The following is a 20,069-nucleotide window of genomic DNA, read 5'->3' on the forward strand; positions in this document are numbered from 1 at the left end:
CAATACTGATGGAAGCCTCTATGTGCCATTGGAAGAAAAGAATAGAAGAAATGTGAGCAAGAATGTCCAGAGAAAAGTGTCAAAAGAATATACTAATGAGCTGATGAATTTGTCAAGATTGTTTTCAATAACAGAATGTTTGGTCGCGTGTCCATGGGAGTAACCGAGTAAGTACCCAAAACTTGTGAAAAAAGTTGTTAAGATGTGTCATTGTGCTTTACCATCATCATTTGTCAACCAATCAAGAAACGGGTGAGAAGACTGCAAAACTCCCTCTTGATATTCAGCAGTTGTCTGCATTTCTGCCGGAGTGCACCATTGGTGTTGTCAACTTACTTCAATAGCCTGTTTTAGGTGAGATCCATAACAAAGTTAGTCTTAATAATATTCACAAACTCTAACTCCTGTCAACATCAGTAATCATCATTAGAGACTTTTTGGCTGATTGCATCCGCTACCGCTCAACTCCATCATTTAGCAGCAAAAGTCTTTCCAAAGACCGTCCTCCAAATCGCATTTAGGAAAATTCTCTCCAAAATAGCCAGCTGCAGTCAGCCAGCTCTTCACCTGCAAAGGCATCCCCTTCATGAAGATGTAAAATGATTGATCCCGCTCAGGATCCCAAATCCATTGCACTGGATTCACATTGCCCAACATGGATATTTCAGGCAGGCAAAAAAATCAGGACATTCTTAGACCTTCGCCAAGTGTGCCTCAGCCAGTGAAGTATTAAGGTCTTCCCTAGACTGCGATCTCCTGCTCTGGAGCTGCATCTGACTTCGATGTGGTCCCCAAAATGAACCCATGGTACTATTGTCAAATTGCATCTGGCCCAAGCTGCCTGATGAATAACTATGTGACACATTGCTGGAGGATGGGTACATGGAAGATTCTGTAAGCTGGATTCCACCCCCGCTAAAACCATGCCCTGTGTCAAATGGTCCTGGTTGAGTGCCTTGAATAGTTGGACTAAGCGGCATCTTAACTCTATCCCCTGGAAGAATCAAATCATAGCACTAATAAGATTAAGCAAAGTAAAAGCTTTTTATGTATAGATAATAATCTAAATAAGGGTTGGAGAGAGAGAGAGAATTCAAGTCGAAGGAATTTATCTCATCCTAAAATCAATCACAAGAAACAGAAATAAAGCACGTAGGAAAAGGAATGTACAAACAACAGTCTTAAATCTAGTTGAGCTTACTATAGTGCTCCGAGGTCGTCATACTTTCTTCTGAATGGTAAACAAGAGCTATTTGCTTAATGCACTGTAGATCAAACATAGAAACATGCACTTAAAGAAGAAGTGCTCTAAATGAGAAAATAAATATTCTAAGTTGTCCATCAGAAAGGTCTTTGAAGTTAACATAAGGCAAGTTTAACCAACATACTCATGACATCCTGCTCCCTGAGAACAATACATGGCATGAGTAGTCTCAAGACACAGAAAAAACTTACCAGTCCCCGCGAGGTTTGCACAAAAAGTAATGATTAGTAATAATACCAAAAGTTAGAACTACGTGGTCAAGCACATCGTCAACAGATGAAGTCAGATATTCTTAAAGGATCTAACCTGAACTGATAGGGCTCCATCGCTGGAACCTCAGAACTGATGCCGCTGAGGCACTATTGTGCCTGAAAAGTGGGAGGTATGGCTTACGGAAAACTTTTCGCCTCCAGTTGCCAAGACAGGATAATGCGAAAAGTAGAATAAAAAATGAAACAATCAAAATTGAATAAATAACAACGGGATTTATCTTCATCTGCATTATCTCATAACTCTGAAATTCCAACCTTGTTGAAACTGCTTTCCCAGCTTCCAACAGAGCAGCACCCTGTGTCCACGTAATACTCCCAGACCCAACAATTACATGACTGTCTGTAATGTGCAATCCCTCTCTCAGCAATGACACAATGTATGGTGCTCTGAAGCAATATTGTTCAATAAAGGGCTGAGGTGCAACACTTATCTTTGCAACATCCCACGTTTTCTCACAAAATTCCTTACCCTTTTCCAAGACATCATCAAGTGCAGCATCAGAGCTCAAATTGAAAAACCGATACACCACATAGAAGCCAGACATAGCATAAAACTTGCCATGAGGCCGAGGTAGATTGCTTGCAAGAGCACAAGGTTGCAACTCACAATCAATTCCATGACTTTGATCTGACCACTCAGACAAATTGACTGCAATTTTTGCTAGTGCACTGCACTCTTCCCATTTTGGAGTGCCGACAAGCTGAAGAGGTATTACAGGTTTTCCTCCAGTACCAAACTTCTTTTGTCCAATAGGAGGAGTCCCATCATTTTCATAAAGGGAAGCACAATGAGAACAGTCATATTGCTCTTTATAACCAGATTGCAAACAGGGATGCTTAACTTCAACTTTCCCATTAAGAAGATCTGCACTACCAATTTGAGGGTGCTTCCTCAGAAGATGAAAAACCGACTTGTCAAAGGCGTCATTTAATCCAAATCCAGGTAATGAATAGGCACTGAGGCGATGATTAACAGGGCCAAGGCTCAGCTTTAAACTACTTTCATCTCGCACCCCATCATTGCTCTCGAAAGTAACCTGCAATGACGAACCACCCAAATCAAGGGCACCAAAGGTTTCTTTCCTAGGTACAGCACCCAAAACATGAGTATGATAATTCAACGCAATCCATCCAAAGTATGCTTCCTCCATGCCAGTGATAATCTTAACCCATTCTTTCTTACACAAAAAAGAAGAACTTTTCAAAATGGACCAGGCATTATTAAGAAGCCATTCCGAGTCTGTACTTGGCAGTCTGCGAACCCCAGCTGTTGCGTACAAGAAGAGGGAGGTAGACTTATGTGCGTGCACAGGGATTTGCTTCTCTGCCCAGCGAACAAGTGGTTTTATCGCTCCCTTCAGTCCAGATATATTATGCACCAACTTATCAAACCCAGGTTCAGTCTCCATTCGGTTGTAAGCTCGCCCGCTCTGCAAACTTGATTTTCTCTTAAACCCTTCTGGCAGTGACCTCAATGAAATAGGGAGACTGCCATCACTTTTCTGATGCACAGAAGCTTCATAGACATAGACACGGGTCCCAGTGCTACCACAGTCAAGCACTACATAGTATTTGGGTGCCCCTTGAGACCAACTAAAGTATAAATGTTGTGATACATAAACAACAAAAGCAAATAATAGTACGCAGAGGAGAAGTAAGAAAACTCGAGTCCATTTCTTTTGGGCAGAAGCAACCACTGGGTTGGCCTTCTCCTTTGAAAAACTTGATCCAGCATCCTCTCTTAGCAACAGATTAGACTGTTTTGAATTACTTGTATTTTTCTGGAATTCAAGGAAACTATGACCCTCTTCAGGATCAAGTTGCTGATAAGTAGAGAAATCTTGAAGGGATGAGGAGAGCCGCAAATTATTTTTCTGCCCTTTGCTTGCAAAAGAAAACCCACGAACAGAGACTGGCAGAGGAGGCAATCCTGGTGAGGGATTAGAAGACTTAGGCACTGATAGATAAGTTCCTGCAGCAGAAAAGAACTCCGCAACTTTATTGAATACCATATTTCCGGAAATTTATAAAAGATGGGCGAAGTAGTGTTTCATATCAGACTCTGGCAGCCCATCATTTGCTTCTTCAACTGAACATATCAATCAAATCAACCAGAGTTAATCTTTAAGCACGTTATGCACAGAAAATGTTGCCTCTTTCAGTGGCTAAAGTGACACCTGCAGAATACGGATGATTTAATTAACCCTATGTTGAGGAAGACAAGAAGAACGAACTGGAGATTGTTCCAAACAAGGAGAGTAAAATTGAAACGACACTAACATAGACATTACCAGTCAAAAAAAGGTAAAGAAGGAAATTTTACAAGGTAGTATTAAAAAAACCCAATAAAGGAAATCTTTATACAAAATTGCAGTCACTCCACCTCCATATAGTGCAATTACATGAACTAAAGAACCAAAAACAACTCATAAAGGTGTATATGTACAAACCGGCCAACTCCTATTTCAATTTTCTCCTTGCAAATTCTTATGTCGCAAGTCATGGTTTCATCATCATTTATACCCCAGTTCATTATGCCCACTATTGAGCAGTAAGTCATAACTTTTAACACGCAATTTATCTTCCGAACTTCAGGATCTATCCTGAACATTTTCAATCTTGTTAACATATGAAAATAGAGTAGTAAGAGTCCTAGAAAGTATTCTACCCGTCTCTACCTCCAAAATCAATTCGAAGACTCTAGATTTTAGAGCCCCTGCAGAATTGATGTGGAAATCACTCAGTAATCGCCATATAAGCCAAGGGAAATTCATCAAACAAAAAGCTATCTCTAAGAAAAAAAAAATGCGGAGAAAACATTTGTTTAGCTATCTTTTCGTGTTATCTTATTCACTCTAGTTTTTCCTTCCTCAGGACAAACCATAATAGCTTTTGCATAATGAGCAGGCAAACAGCATATCAGGCGTTATTCCATTTTGCATACATCATGATGTCCCACGCTCCCAGCACATAAACCCTTTCCAGCAACTTTCCTTCCCCCAGTCCAGTCTTAGCCATCAAAGTAGTCATAGCAGACGAGTCCACTTACAAATAACAGGTGCAAATTGAAAGATGTGAGTTTAGGTTTTACACAATCTGGGGTAAGTAATAATGTCATAGACTAATGGCTAGTTTGGGAGTTTGGGAGTTTGGGATAGACAAGAAAAGATGGGAAATGTTAAGTTGTGAAAGAGAGAAAAAAAGAGAGAGAGAGAGAGAAAAGAAGAGAATAGAGTTTAATGTTGTTAGTGAGTTTAGGAAAGAAATGGAAGGATTTTGAACATATACGTCATTCAAATTTTATTCAATGTACATCTAAGGACAGAAGTGGCATTTAGTTATATTTTATAAAGCTTTATTGTTTTCCTTCCTTTATGGTCAGAAAGTTTTTTCCACTGTAGCAGGATAACAGATCCCATCTTATCTTTCAGTTTCCATTCTTTTTTGTCACTTACAGATCCCCAAACAGCAGAAACCAACTCCTTTCTCTCACTTTCTCTTCTTTTCCCATCAGAACTTAGCTCTCAAACGGACTGTAATTGTGAGTTATCTTTCGTCAAGTATAATGAGGCACCTTTTAGCTATTTCACTAGTAGAAACATAATCTACTGCATTTTTTCTACATCCTCTTCCTATAATGTTTCTACATCTGACTGCATGCTAGACGCCCTTCATGGGAAATTCTCTCTGCCTTAGATTTGTCAGAAGAGCTAATACATTCTTCCAAGCACAAACTTTATTGGATGTCGAGATGAGACGTTTGTGCTAGGACAATTAGTTTAAAGATTCTAGTATTTGTGCTACATAACGGATGCCTATTAGGAACTAACCACCAGCGTAAACGTTTCATAGCATAAATAAAGATACGTAGTAACTAACTAGATCAACAGTCTTTATTTGTGTGCTGAAATTAGAACGTTACCATGTTAGTTAATGAACGTGTAAAATGAAAGAAATCATCAAATTTAAAAACATGTCTTATTATCCAATTAATGAACCTACCAAAGTTCCTTTAACAACTTCAATCAAATTTTCAAATATTAAGATGAAAATAACTATTCTAGCATTTGTCCCCAACATCTTGGCCCCCGGACAAATGAATGATGAAATAGTTATCTCCTCAAACAGAACCGTAGTTATCAATAATTATGATCACATCCCTCTAAACATATCTTGACCGCCACCAAATGAATGGTAAAAATCTTTATCAACTCGAGCAGAACTCCATTGTCATTCAACATAGATACAAAATCCTGACGACTACCCCCCGCCCCCAAAAAAATACAAAAAGAAAAACTCCCCACCACAAGCAAAGAATACGAGTAGTCAAGCGGAACTTGATCAAAAAATGGGCTGTTTTTACACTACCTTGATTACAAGTTCTCCATAATTCATAGCAAAACTATGCCTTTTCAGCATTTCGGCAAACCCAAAATCGCTTCTTTATCTACTTTTCCAACTTCACTTAAACTAATACAATCCCTTTCCCAGTAACCCTTCCCAAAAACGATAAAACCCCACAACTCAAGCATCTGCATTCAATAAAGAAACTAACATTGCAGATCACAGAATTAATGCATCATTATTCTTTAAAGGGTTAGTGATCACAATAGAAATCAAATATTGAATTTTTATCTGTACTTACAGAGATCATCACCAAAGCACAAGGACTTTTTCGGTCAGGCATGTTGGGGAAGATCGTGAAGGTCTCTGGCTTCTAAGGACTGCAGATCCGGAGAAGGGATTTGTTCTTTAACAGAAAGAAACACCCCCAGGTTGCCTCCCCGTGTTGACGTTGAACAACTCCACCATTTTTTGCTATACTGAAGGGGTCCAAGTAAAGCAAGTTTAGAAACCTTTTTCTTGATTTTTCTGTTTCTCAATTTTACAGTTCACCCCATAGAGTAGTAGTTTTTTTTTTATTTAGTTATTATAAAAATAAAAAAAAATTGGCCGACTTTCTTTGTTTTAACGTGGTAATTTACTCTATTTGTACCGTTATACCGGGAAAGTATTTTTTTTTTTTTTGAAGGATTATACTAGGAAAGTAGACAAACGGTTTTGTTGGCTAGCGCAAGTCAAATAGTTGAAAAGGGGTTTAAGCCACAGGATACTTGATTAAACTCACTTTAATAAGAGTTTATTCAAGTTTGATTATCAATTAATTAATATAAAATTGAATAAATTTTAGCAATAATTAAAATTTAAACTTAAACTGTTCTTGAATTGAATGGATAAGTGTAAGATTTTAAATTTATATGTGAAATTTTCAAAATACTCAAATTATATACTTTTGCACTAAAAATTTGAACTTTTGATAACAAAATCAAACATGGTACAGAATAGGAGATATCAATAGTATAATTCTTCCTTCAATTTCCAAATTTTTCCAAGTGAGATTTGGACAAGCAAAATTGATGAAATTGAACAACGTATAATTGTGGAACCCAAGTCAACCTTTTTTTAAAAAAAAAAAAAAGAAATTATTGCATAGAAATTATGGATCGAAGGGTAAAGAAAACAAAATAAATCGCATTAAAGCTATAGAATTTTGAATTTTAGTAGTGCTGAAGTTTCGTTCATTACTGGGTTGTGGCATTAAACGTAAATGACAAAAGGGATAAGAGCGAGCCTATGTCGGTGGAATTAATTTTGTCCCCTGATATTAAATGAAAGTGAATCTCAAGCATGCAAATGGCGAAAATGTAATCTCCACATGCATGACCAAGAAATTTAATTGGATAAGGGATATTATTGTTCGAACGTAATTGTCACGTATCATTGTCTAATATAGACATATGACGTTTGACACAAATATGAACGATGAATCAGTAGATAAAATTAGACGTACATACAATACAATTAGTAGTAGTTTGTGTACACTTAAGTAATCGTTATATTCATTCTACAGTAAAGAATGGGTAAGCGGTTTTGGAAGGGGCACATTATGAGTGTTAGTTTTGTCTAACTTATAATAATAGAAGCCAATAAGAAATTTGTTTAGTTGTCAGAGGTCGAGATTTTAAGAATTAAAAGCCATGATTTATAGTTTCACTAACTGTAAGTTGATCCTATTTAGAGGTTAGTGTTCGTCCAACTATATGTGAATGTGAATTATCAATTATAGTAGTTTTAAGTTATGTTAACTACTTATGATCGTATTGAAAAGAAAAACTTATAATGCAAGCTTGGACTTAAAATAGAGAAAAGGGATTTGGATTTCTTGATTCAATGTTTGAACGTAAAACATTGATATTAATCAAGTCTTAATTTTTTTTTTCGATACGATAGATTCTCCTATACTAAGGAGAGGGGGAATACTTTACTTAAAAAGATTCAAAAATAATTCGGAGAGAACTGAACCATCACCGGACCAAATAGGTGCACTATGCACCCCGCTTGAAGTTTTAATTTATTTGAGCCATCAAATAAGTTTGTTTTTAATTCCGACTGAATGTTGTTGATTATGAAACACAACTTGTAATGAGAAACTATATTTATCATTTTTTTAACTATATCGTTTGTCATCTTAATATATACTCATTATCTATTGCGTTAGCAGTTAGCACGTGCTTTCGTTATTGTATGATACGATTGACAATTTTACAAAACTGAAAACTCTGGATCTCGAAAGGGGATTGGTCTGACCATGATGAGTACGCAAGATACATGACGTCACCCACAATAAACCAGTCAAGAATGGCGGTCCCTTTTCCAAAATTGAAAATTGCAGCAAATACGAAATTAAAAAGGACGTGGAATAGCCAACTCGCACCTCCTCTGCGGATGATTTTGTCCATCGAAGCCCTTATTCACTCAAAAAGCTTCCGGTCCAAGGCTCCTAGCCTCCTTTGTTGCTAATTCTGGATATTTACTTTTCAGATTTTCAGATTTTGTTGCTAATATTTTCAGATTTTTACTTTTTTTTTTCACTTAGAGGTATTCTAATCTTTCTATCAGACTAATTCTCTCAAACTGTGTAGAATCTTACTTTAACAATACAAAGTGAAATAACACATAAAAATTAATCACAAAACCTACTAATAATTATCAGGTTAATCGGACTATCCGTGGGGGTTTTCAGATTTTTACTTACTTGGGTATTGGGCAGCATTTGTTGTATCGGATTCTTGAGATTCAACAATTAGAAAGTCAAGTTAGACAGATGTTAAATTGAGAACATGTATCCACTACAAAACCTACCTTAGAGAATCCACAATGGATTACACTTTATGGAGTGTAATCCACATGCCACGTCAGTATTCCACTTTCTCCTCTTTTATTACACTTTCACTCACAATGGATTACACTCCACAAGGTGTAATAGCATGGGTCCACAATTAATCAAATATTTATTTTAATAATGCATAACTCATATCCCATAAATAAATAAAGTAATTTTTAAAACTAATTTTGTTATTTTTAAAAAATAAAGTACTAACTTTCGTTAAATTTTGTACATTTTGAATTTTTTTATTTTCTAAAAATGATATTATTAATTTTTAAGTTTGAATAATATATTTTTTTCTATGTTTCAAAAATAATATATTGTTATTTTTTTAAAAATAATTATGTAGGAAATTAAACAAATATTTGATACTTCAAATGCGAAGATATCATAATAATCCATACTTAATTAATAATTCGGAATGTAATTAGTTGAACTCCATAACATAATATTACATAAGTTAAATCAAATAAAATACAAATAATAACAAAATGAATACTAGTTTTCATTGTCATTGCCTTCGAATCGTTCCCAAATATGCTCGACCAAGTCTGATCGAAGTTGATGATGTACTTCTCGATCACGTAATTCCGCATTCCTTTGAAGGTAATATTGAAAATTTTCGGCCGAACCTTGAGTCACAGGAATCGTTGGATCGTCATCGTCAGCATCCCAGTTTCTTATTGCATCTCCTTCATCATCCACAATCATATTGTGCAATATGATACATGTGTACATTATATCTTTGAGTTTTGCTCTGTGCCAAAATCGAGCAGGACCACGTATAATAGCCCAACGAGATTGGAGCACTCCAAAAGCTCGCTCAACGTCTTTTCTTGCAGCCTCTTGCATTTGCTTGAACTTTAACCTCTTTGGATCTCTAGGAGATGTAAAACTTTTAACAAATGTTGCCCATTCTGGATATATGCCATCTGCTAGATAATATCCTTTATTGTATTGGGTGCCATTTACCATAAATTGAACATCAGGAGCGTATCCTTGCAATACGTCATTAAATAGTGGAGATTGATTGAGCACATTGATGTCATTGTTAGACCTCGCGACACCAAAAAATGCATGCCATATCCATAAATCGGCTGATGCGACTGCTTCTAGCATTATTGTGGGAGATCCTTGATCACCTCGAGTAAATTGACCTTTCCATGCCACGGGGCAATTCTTCCATTGCCAGTGCATGCAGTCAATGCTACCAAGCATGCCAGGGAAGCCATGCCGCTCGGAATGCAAATTAAGTAAACGTTCAACATCATTAGCATTAGGCCTTCTCAAGTATTGTGCCCCATAAATATCGATCACACATCGACAAAATTGTGACAAACACTCGATTGCAGTAGTTTCACCCATCCGTATGTACTCGTCCAACTGATCAGCTGGTGCTCCATATGCTAACTGTCGGATAGCCGCCGTGGTTTTTTGAAGAGGAGAAAGTCCCTTTTTGCCTGCAGCATCAAGCCTCATTTGAAAAAACTCAGAATGATTTGTAATGGACTCCACAAGTCGAAGGAATAATTCTCTTCTCATTCGAAACCGTCGGCGGAATATATGTGAAGGATAAACTGGATTGTCGGCAAAATAATCATTAAAGAGCCGCACATGCCCGACACCCCGCTCTCGATCATAATATCTTCGACTACGTGGATGCATATTTGAAGTAGTGTGGTGCATTTGCCACTCCTCCAACAGCATCATAATTTGATCCTCTGTGTTGTCCTCCATTTCATCAGCTAAAACTTTTCTAACTTCTTCTATAAGAGAGGGATCAGGATATTGAGACATTTTGAAGTGTGTTGAGTTTATGGTTTCAATATGTGGAGTCTCACTAATATATAATAGAGGGCTAGTTTCCAACGGCTAGTTTTTAACGGCTAGTTTCCAACGGCTAGTTTCCAACGGCTAGTTTTAATATTATAATAAAAATAGTAAAATGCAAAATTAACTATAAAAGTACATAGTGCAAACAAATTTTTATTAATCACTTAAATGTAAAATGGAAAATTAAAAAATTACATTACTAACCATGAAATTAAAGCTAAACTAAGGAATATTATACTTGGCTTTTAGGATGGAACACATATGCTCATGAATTTTAAGCTGCTGCTCGGACATGCCTGTGGTATCCTTCAATAGGATTTCATAATCACTTCGAAAATTATAGTTGTCTAACTTATTTGCTAAGTTTTCCATAGCTTGCAATTTTTCTTCTTTGTGCTCTTTCAACATCCTCCGGATTTGACTAAGTTCTCCATCAACATCTTGCTCATTCGTTTTTTATTTTCCCTTTCTCTTTCCCTTTTTAGCTGCTTTTTGACCAAGTGGACGAACTTCACGTACTTCACTATCATCGATGTCAAAATTTGAATCCGCATTGGATGAAGAAGTGTATGCCCCGCTTTCATCAGTCCTTATTTTTTTTTAAGAACGCTGCATAGGAGTATTTGCTTTCCATTTCGGATCATCTTTCAATAGCACCCATACATGTTCATGTACAAAATGCTTATTCTTATTCTGGTGAAAAAGCTCTCGTGCATGCTGTTTGATCTGATCATCATTCCACCCGCTATGATGTTCTCCAACCAATTTGTTGTAGCATTGGTTGAATTCATTGACCATTCGACTCAACCAATGCCAATGTGATTTCACAGCCTTATATTTTCTTGGCGGCCCACATTGCCGATTCTCGTTGAAGTATTCCGTGACTCGTTTCCAAAAACTCTCTTCATTTTGAGAATTACCCACAATGCTACAATTAGAAATTGTGAGCCAAGCACTTGCAAGTATCTTGTCATCATCCACACTCCATGGAACGCGTTTATAATCAGATTCTTCCATTGACTCATTGGTGAGAGTAATGTTATCCACCCCACGTTGTGTTGAAAATGGTGGAAATTGAGAGTCCGGCATTGATTCCGTTGATGCAGCATTTTGTTGTTGGCCGGCGAAATCAAAATCCTTCCTTATCTCTGACGGAGTACTTGAGCCTCCATAACCCATGCAAAGTTATAATACCCCGATGTGTAATGATTTCCCATATTTGGATTAAAATAAGGAGGTGGAGGATACATGGGAATTGGATATGAAAAATTTGGCGGATTTTGAAAATTTGATGGATGATTGGAAGTGGATAAATTTGGGGGAAATGCATAATTTTGCACATTTGTAGGAATACCAGAAAATGGGTAATTTGGAAAATTTTGGGGGTTTTGATTTTGTGAGGATGATGAATTTTCTATATTTGGAGCATTTAACATATTTGTAAAACTACTCCAATTTTCATCCATAATCACAAAAAATGAATTAAATGAGTGAGAGAGTAGAAGTGTGTGAGAGAATAAAAGAAATAATAGAGTAGAATATTGGGATATATTTTAGTAAAAAGTGTTGTGTATTTATATAGAATTCTAAAAAATAATGCCGTTGGAAGCCGTTGGAATGTTAAATTCAATCGGAAGAAAATTGTGCCGTTGGAATGTTATATTACCGTTGCCATGGGAAGAAGAATCAACGGATTACACGCATCATATGTATGATACGTGTAATCCGCATGACACGGCTCCAATGGGGAGCCATTACACCCCCATTGGAGATGCTCTTAGAGAGACTGTCAGTTAGATATTTAACAGTGCCCTTCTGACATGATTGCCAATTGGGGTAAAAACAAAAAAACTCCAGTGGTAAGTCTAATACGCAGAAAAATCCATCGTGATTTCAAAATATACAATACGACATCCCGTACTTTAAATTAAATTGTAAAGGTGACGAAATCCGTTAAACTTAACGGAAATGAATGAAATAACAAAAAGGCCCTCATATAGTTAAATAAAAAACAAGTCAAAAAAATCATTTATTTTATTCTTTAAATAAAGAGAATTGAAGGTTAAGAGGTAAAACATGTACATTTGTTAAAATTTACGTATGAATTTTTTTTTTAGATTCCAATAAATCATTTTCATTAAATTTAACAAATTCCGTCACCTTTACAATTTAATTCAAACAACGAAGTGTCGTGATATATATTTTGAAACTAAGGGGGACTTTTTTGTGTATTAGATTTATCACAGAGAGTTTTTTTGTATTTTACCCTTGACAATTTGACATCACATAAGAGTGGAGAATTGCAGCTCAGTGCACAATGAATCCCCGGCCAACCCATTCAACTATTTCTTCTTCTTTTGCCCATCTCTAATTCTCTATACCGGAATAATTGGCCTTACATTTTCTGCAAAAGCTAATAAACTACTAGCACAACATTACTTTTAGTCAAGTGTGGATGCTTGCAAAGAAGAAGAAATTGAACCACCGCAAGCCAATGGAAAATTGGTTCTCTAGGACGGAGACAGATACAATTTTAAGCTGGAAGCTTGAACTTAAAGCTCCGAAAAAACTTCTTCTAAGGATTCATACACTGGTACGGTGGTGCGATGTTTTTCCTCCTTTGGCAACCTGTAATTAAGACTTGGAAGTTTAAATTGTTAAGACATGTTCAGCTGAAGAACATATAAGGAGTTCATGAATTATATTAATTCCCAGTTTCTCAATGGAAAATAAACAGAGGAGAAGCTGCCTTTTCAGAAAATTCACAGCCCTAAATATAGAGGAGAGACCAATGCAACAATCCGTTATAAACTAGTAGCATGATATTATCCTGACAGTGGACCCGATTGACATGCCTTGTTAATCAGTTTTGAGTTTAATCTAAAACATATTTCGTTTGTCCTTTCACTGATAAATTGGCCTCTTCTAGACTCGTGTTCCATTTGCAATTCTGGACAGAATTGAAAACATCAAATTCTATAACAATTAAGGAGACTTATGCTTTTGGTTGGATACTTAAAAGCTAATTGATTAGGCTTTACTTTGAGGTTTGACCACGCAAGTAAACGACAAACCTTCAAAATCCCTCAGCTCAAGCTCACGCCATTCTTGGACCAGAGCGCAGCAGCAACACATTAGATGAGTTAAGAAATCATCACATGAGCCTCCCTGCAAAACAGAATCAGCAATGCCTTTTATGGTTGTAAATGTTCAAAATCCAACTATCCTGTTGCTAATCAAATAAAGGTGACCAAAAATCTACCTATTATATAAGAAGAAAGTGAAGTTACTATAGCAACTCCAATTATTGCCAAGTGGATTCCTCTCATTTTGACACGTGGCCCATTCCTTTTCTTTTCTTCATTTTGCTTTGTTTTTTCTTTTGTTCACTTTATTTCCTTTCTCCTTTTTGATTAAAGATAATTAAACAAATCCTCATGTAGACTGCAAGTTTGTTATTTAGTTTCCACTTTGTACTCCGTTTTTTTCCCTATCATCCTAATTAATCATTTATTATATTTTTTCTCTATTGGATTAGTTGATGCATTTTCTTTCATTTTTGTCCATAATTAACTAAATGAATGATTTCATTATCGGAGATCAAGAATGGGTTTGATATTTCCTTTCTTCCATAGTCCAATAATTATGATTCATGATCTTCTACTTTTAATGTCTCTTTTTGGTATATATTATTTGATATTTTTTTCTCATTTTTTGCGTCTTGATCTGCAACCTTTGCTTATTGCTTTTCTCACCTATTTCTTCTTCATGTGACTTTCTTTTCTGCCCAAAATAGGTATGTGATGCTGTGAATATTTTTTCCCAAATCTAAAGAAACATTTTTTTTAGTTTTTTATATTTTATTTATTCTGAAAATACTTTTTGATCTTTTTATTTTTGGAAAAGACTGACAACAAGACGGGTGGTGATTACATGAAGAATTTTTAAGCTAACAATGAAAGAATTGTAACTACTTTTCCCTCATAAAATAAATAACACCATTATGCAGATTCATTCTAATTCTAATTTTTTATTTATTAAAATTGTTATTTGATAATAGGGTGATAGTACTACAGTAGAGGAGAAAAAAATCTAATAAATGAAAATCCAAGGTAAACGATGATCAGAAAGAAAAAAATGATGCCTATTAAATTAAAAATTAACCAGAATCTCTTAATTTATGGATAGGTAATTATATTTTAATTTATATAAAGTTTTATTAATTGTGAAAAGTGCTTATAAACTGGATAAGGTGGATGACGGGTAAAATAATTGTTGTGGCTAGCAATTTAGAATGTGAAGATAATATTTTATATCTCTTCATTCAACATTTTGAATGACTAGCTTGTATCCATAATAGGTAGTTTATTTTCATGGTTTTAATTTTAGCAAATGATAGCTTGGAAATAAAAGAAGTGCAAAATTAGATTTCAGAATCTTTTACTTAAACTGGTTCTATATGACTTTGTACTCTTATCCCTTTTTATTACCCATAATGATAGATAATGTGATTAGAATTTGAGATGATTGTTAGGCATAGAACTGGACATATCATTACTATTTGGCTAAAGAAGTTAATAATATTTTGTCGATTTGACTAGCTAAAACAATTGCAATTTTCAAAAGAATGCATTTGGTGGTGGAAGTTAGTATTGAGGTTTTTAGTTTAGAGTGTCACTCTACAAAATATTATTAGAAAATTCTATTTTGATTAAGAAGACATATTTGCAATCAAACAAATTGTTGGATTTGAATTTGCATATGTAGATTTACAAATATGGCAATTCATGTTTTTATTTTAACTTGCTATACGTATTCTATAACTATTTGGTTAGATAATGTTTTCATCTATTTGTAATGCTATTAGACATGATTTAAATGGATAGATTAACTCGCTCTTTCTCTCAAAAAAGAAAGAAAAATATGCAAGTTTGTATTTTTTTTTTATTGATGTTGAAGATAGTGACTGGTTATTGTGGCTTTCTATATTTTTTCTAATTATTAAAATGTTAGAAACATTATGACTACTCTTTATTTAATTACAACTAAAACTATGCTGCTATTAAACCGATAATGCACTCATAATGGATTTGCTTTCTTTTCTTTTTTGGTATTATTACCTACACATAATATTGGTTAAAAATTCTTTTTCCAAATCACAATAAATTGGGGTTAACTTTATATATGAAATTTTTTTCACAGCAAATTTTAATTGTTTTTATACTTAATTTTTTTTCTATATTTCTATTCATTATGTACTAAAACATTTGTTACTATGTATTTAACTAATGTTCTAGAGGGCCCTGGCTGTGCGTTGCACAGCCGAGGTACCTCTAGTGTTCGTATATGAAGTCAACCATCTCAATTGGATAACCAATCCCTTCGATTTCTTAGTGCTTTAGAATAGTCCATATTCCTAACTACAACTTGTCTCCTGCAGCCCCATGGAGTTATAAGCCTATAGGAACTTGAGTTGATGGATTAACCAAATTGGATAATTTGTTGCACATCAGTAAGGCGTATTATGACTTAATAGGTAATGAGTATGATATTTAGTTGGTAATCTCGAACTATATGCTGCTAGTTATGAAAATTATAACAAGAACATACAGAACTATAGTGTTACATAACATGTTGAGTCGAGGTTTTATAAAAGATGTAACGACTACTCTAGGTATTTCTCGAAGTGCAATAAAGAGAGGGAGGCGCCAGTAAAACAATGGAGCAGCAGAAGTCAAGCATCCTCAATCAGTCACTACACTGTAGATAGAATTTTGGGAAAGTAAAGATTTCTGTTTCCGCTGGCTGCTAGAGCAAACTTATTCAAGCATATGGATGTTATTAAGACCTTCAAGGTAAATATGAGTACCTCAATGCCGAAAAGCTTCCTAACTTTTCCTCTTATACAACAAGTATAACAGCAACAACCACAGAAGAGGGAGTAGGCCATCAGATTGTTTAATGCTTCTTCACGAGCTGACGGCAGAGATGTTATAGAAATGACCGTAGTTAATTCTACTACACATTACAAGTAGGTGAGGCATCTACATAACAGAAAGCATGCCTACAGTATATAACTCCCTCTTCCTCATGCAAGTTTCTTTTTCTAAGAGTGTCCAGTGAAAGAAGTTTCTCAGTTTCATGAAATGTTTTTGGAGACGGAACTGTATTTTCGTCATTATAGTGGTTTTCATGCTGAATTGATAACTACATTGTTAAAGTAACAAACTTCGGCAGAAATTTAAGCTTACTTATTTTCCCACATGACACCACATTAGCTATCCTAGAAAAGATTCCACAGGGGTAGATGCAGGCCTTCATGCCTGTGTGCATAAATGTAAAAGTCAAACAAATAGCTGACTATCAGAATAAAGATTGCAAACACAAATAAGATCCATCAGAAGGTAAGAGAAACGACCATAAGTTTAATGATCAAGGTAGTAACTTGTGAGCACTTCAGCAAGTGAATTATACCTTGTATGCAATTCCTTGCCACGGTTCATTAGCTAAATACTGAGAAGATGTTCTGACAACTTACTCAAGCAAGGTTCGCTGCAACACTCGAAGAGATCAGCCTGCCACTCTGATCCATCTGCATCCGTCCTTAATTTGGTTGACTCCCACCTAGGATCAGATGTTTCACTGTAATGAATTAACCATGAAGATAATGAATACTAGTACTCGTAATAGACTTTCACAGATCCTAATCCTAACAAGACAACAACTACCCGGGTTCAATATAAGGTTGCAAATTGAGGGCGAGAGCAGGCACATTGACCACATTTTCAGTAACATCAATGAGATGCTCAATCACTCTGTACTGCTTTGGATCATTATTCTCCCTTAACCGGTGCAGTTCAAACAGCAGCTTATCTTTCTCTTCTTGGAGGGCCTCATGGATTTGCAAATCAGGATACCTACGAGACAGTGACTTCTCCAACACACTCGCATCTTTCTTGGAACGATCGGGTTTGAGAATGACGTTTTGGGCCTCTACATCCTCTTCATCCAGGGTATACTCCTTATGATCCTCTTCAATTGCCTCCAAGCTCTCTTTTACATTCTGTTATATGCTCACATGTTATTTGTATAGAAATTTCCATCACTAATGGTCTAATAGCACTGGGACGGAGGAATAAAACGATAGTTGGCTTCGATGCACATTTTTCCTCCCTTAATTGAAAGGAGGAATGATATCCTATGTTACGATATAAGTACAACTTAGCTGAATATTCAAGAATCAAAGTCGATTCTCCTGAATTCTTGGCCACTAAATATTCGCCATAAGAAAGAATGCATTTTTTTTTTTTTGCACAGTTAAATAGTAGGCATACCTGAAGCCTAAACTCGTGGACAAGAGAAATCAAAGGAACGAGCTTGAGGTAACGATCAATCTCGTCTTGCACTTGGCGGAACTGATAGACAACGTTCCACCCCAATGAAATCATGTACAGATAGCTCTTATCTCTGCAATTCTCCACCAAGTCGAGGGCTTTTTTCAGGGCTTCCTCAAGCTGCGCCAATGGCTCAGCAGTGGCCGCCAGTTTCATCAGGTCCGTAGATTTGAGCTTCTCCAGCAAGTTTCCAATCATCCTCACATGATCTGCTAGCTGCTGGCAGTTGTTCTTGTGCGTTATAGCGTTTCTGGCTGCTGTTGTTATGAGGTTTATCAAGCCCATCGCGTCTGCTCTTGTTGCCTTTCCAGTGCCCTCCATGTTAATATATTATAAGAGTCTGGCACCGAAACTGGAAATGTGATTTTACTTCCTTCTTTATAAGAATACTAGTACATGATAAACTCATAGTTGAAGCATTTAATTTTTTAGTTTTTCTTCTCATCTTAGATGTTTATACATACCTTTAGGCTGTGATTAGTGATGCGTGATTGCCTTTTTCTGGTCTAACTTCATGATTGCACAACTTTGGCTGCTGTCATGGTACATTAGTATTACCCTTTTGCCCTCTATTGCCTTGTTTACTGACTCATTTGTCCAACTCTGAAGGCTCGAGATGGCGACTGCGCTAAGCTTTTGGTTACGCGGTCTAAAGTGCGACGCTATTTAGCACAAGAAGGATGATTTCAGAAACCTCCCCCGAGGTTTTTTATAATATCACACAGTTCCCTTGAAATTTTAAAAATCTCACTTATATCCCTTAAATTGACCTTTATTGTAACATTTTAGCTCCTTTGGAAGAAATATAAGAAAGATACAACTTTTATTCCAATAATGCCCTTATGTTATCCTACTTATGAAATTTATTACAACAATAATAAAATAAGGTTAAAATTTTATAAGGTGTAAATTTCTTGACATAAATTATTTATTTTAGTTGTATTGAAACAAAAAATAATTTACACCTTGAAAAATTCACACGTATGAAGAAATTATTTTAGTTTTCTATATTCCCTAATAAACTACACCATGAATTAAACATATTTTTCCAACAAATATCTTGACTTCCTTAATTGTAATCTTAACTGTTCACGAAATTTTTTAAGGTATTAATTACTCAACAAAATCCTCATAAGTGGTTGACCTTGATTAGATTCAATTTATCCATGTCTTTTGCTACTCCCCACAACAATTCCAATATAAAGAAATACAGACCATTATTAGCTAGCAATTTTTTTCTAATTTACACTTTTCGGTTTTAAAATTTTATTTTGTTTTAGCTTTTTGGTTAAATAGTTATTAAGAGCAAGGGCAATGTTGTCAATTTGTGACATTTGATAGGAATATTTAGTCTTGCCAAGTTGATAAGGGAGGTAAGTAAGACTTTAAAAAGTTTAGAAGAGCTGAGTGATATTATGACAAATTTTATGGGAGGTTTCTGAAATTATCCCACACAAGAATTAAGAAGAGAGGAGCATTCTGCCTAATATACTCTACATGGTCGTGTATTAACAAAGACAGCTTAATTTATTCGAGATCCGTATGCAGACTTACTCGAAGGAACACTGATGTTAATGACAGATATATGCAGGACATCGAAACTGTTACCTTACCATATCAATGGGAAAAAAAATGAAGGCTGGATGGATTGGATACAAAAATGAAGCGCAAAGTTCTTAACCTTGGGGTCATGAATTAGTCATCCTTACACCAGATCGTCGATATGTCCGAGTGGTTAAGGAGACAGACTCGAAATCTGTTGGGCTCTGCCTGCGCAGGTTCGAATCCTGCTGTCGACGAGTTTAATACATTTTCCTCCACCCACCGTCAGCTGCATGACACCAACTGGCGAAATACTTTGCAAGTTCTTTTTGCCAAATTCTATCTAAAAGTTATTATTATTACTTTTTCACGTGATTTGGAAAAAGAGACTCTTTGCAATTGACTTTTATAAACGAATTTCTACATAAAACAGTTACTTGAAGTAGATGCTTTTTGGCAAATTGTAGCCTTATGGGGCATTTTTTAGAAGCCGAAAAGTTCAGTAAAATAGAACAGTTAGAAGAAGAGTGGATCCA

At 35.6% G+C, this 20,069-nt stretch overlaps 4 protein-coding genes and 1 non-coding gene across 6 annotated transcripts; 1 reads left to right on the forward strand and 4 right to left on the reverse strand.

The window, feature by feature from the left end:
- Positions 1-65: 65 nt before the first annotated feature.
- LOC113763886 (probable apyrase 7) lies at positions 66-6,383 on the reverse strand. The gene is made up of 3 exons (XM_027307868.1): positions 6,182-6,383; positions 1,571-3,713; positions 66-994 (listed from the first exon to the last, which is right to left on the reverse strand). Exons 2-3 carry the CDS (start codon positions 3,546-3,548, stop codon positions 693-695), a joined length of 2,280 nt encoding a protein of 759 aa, XP_027163669.1. The 5' UTR covers positions 3,549-3,713; positions 6,182-6,383; the 3' UTR covers positions 66-692.
- A 2,879-nt stretch (positions 6,384-9,262) lies between these two features.
- On the reverse strand, positions 9,263-10,561 carry LOC113755262 (protein ALP1-like). The gene has a single exon (XM_027299305.1). The coding sequence runs from the start codon at positions 10,559-10,561 to the stop codon at positions 9,263-9,265; it is 1,299 nt and encodes a 432-aa protein (XP_027155106.1).
- Positions 10,562-11,197: 636 nt separating this feature from the next.
- On the reverse strand, positions 11,198-11,776 carry LOC113755271 (glutathione S-transferase T3-like). Its single transcript, XM_027299314.1, has one exon. It carries the CDS (start codon positions 11,774-11,776, stop codon positions 11,198-11,200), a length of 579 nt encoding a protein of 192 aa, XP_027155115.1.
- A 1,065-nt stretch (positions 11,777-12,841) lies between these two features.
- LOC113763310 (protein MID1-COMPLEMENTING ACTIVITY 1-like) lies at positions 12,842-18,321 on the reverse strand. Of its 2 annotated transcripts, none has more exons than XM_027307080.1 (7): positions 17,932-18,321; positions 17,326-17,660; positions 17,136-17,221; positions 16,849-16,920; positions 16,467-16,573; positions 13,672-13,765; positions 12,842-13,225 (listed from the first exon to the last, which is right to left on the reverse strand). In XM_027307080.1, exons 1-7 carry the CDS (start codon positions 18,310-18,312, stop codon positions 13,173-13,175), a joined length of 1,128 nt encoding a protein of 375 aa, XP_027162881.1. In that variant the 5' UTR covers positions 18,313-18,321; the 3' UTR covers positions 12,842-13,172. The 2 variants fall into 2 exon arrangements, with proteins under 2 accessions (XP_027162881.1, XP_027162880.1); XM_027307079.1 differs by having other exon boundaries at positions 17,136-17,239.
- A 1,387-nt stretch (positions 18,322-19,708) lies between these two features.
- Positions 19,709-19,790, forward strand: TRNAS-CGA. The gene has a single exon. It is a non-coding gene; the product is annotated as a tRNA-Ser (tRNA).
- Positions 19,791-20,069: the final 279 nt, after the last annotated feature.

The sequence above is a fragment of the Coffea eugenioides genome, chromosome 2 (assembly GCF_003713205.1).
Source record: "Coffea eugenioides isolate CCC68of chromosome 2, Ceug_1.0, whole genome shotgun sequence".
In the NCBI taxonomy this organism is placed as follows: Eukaryota; Viridiplantae; Streptophyta; class Magnoliopsida; order Gentianales; family Rubiaceae; genus Coffea; species Coffea eugenioides.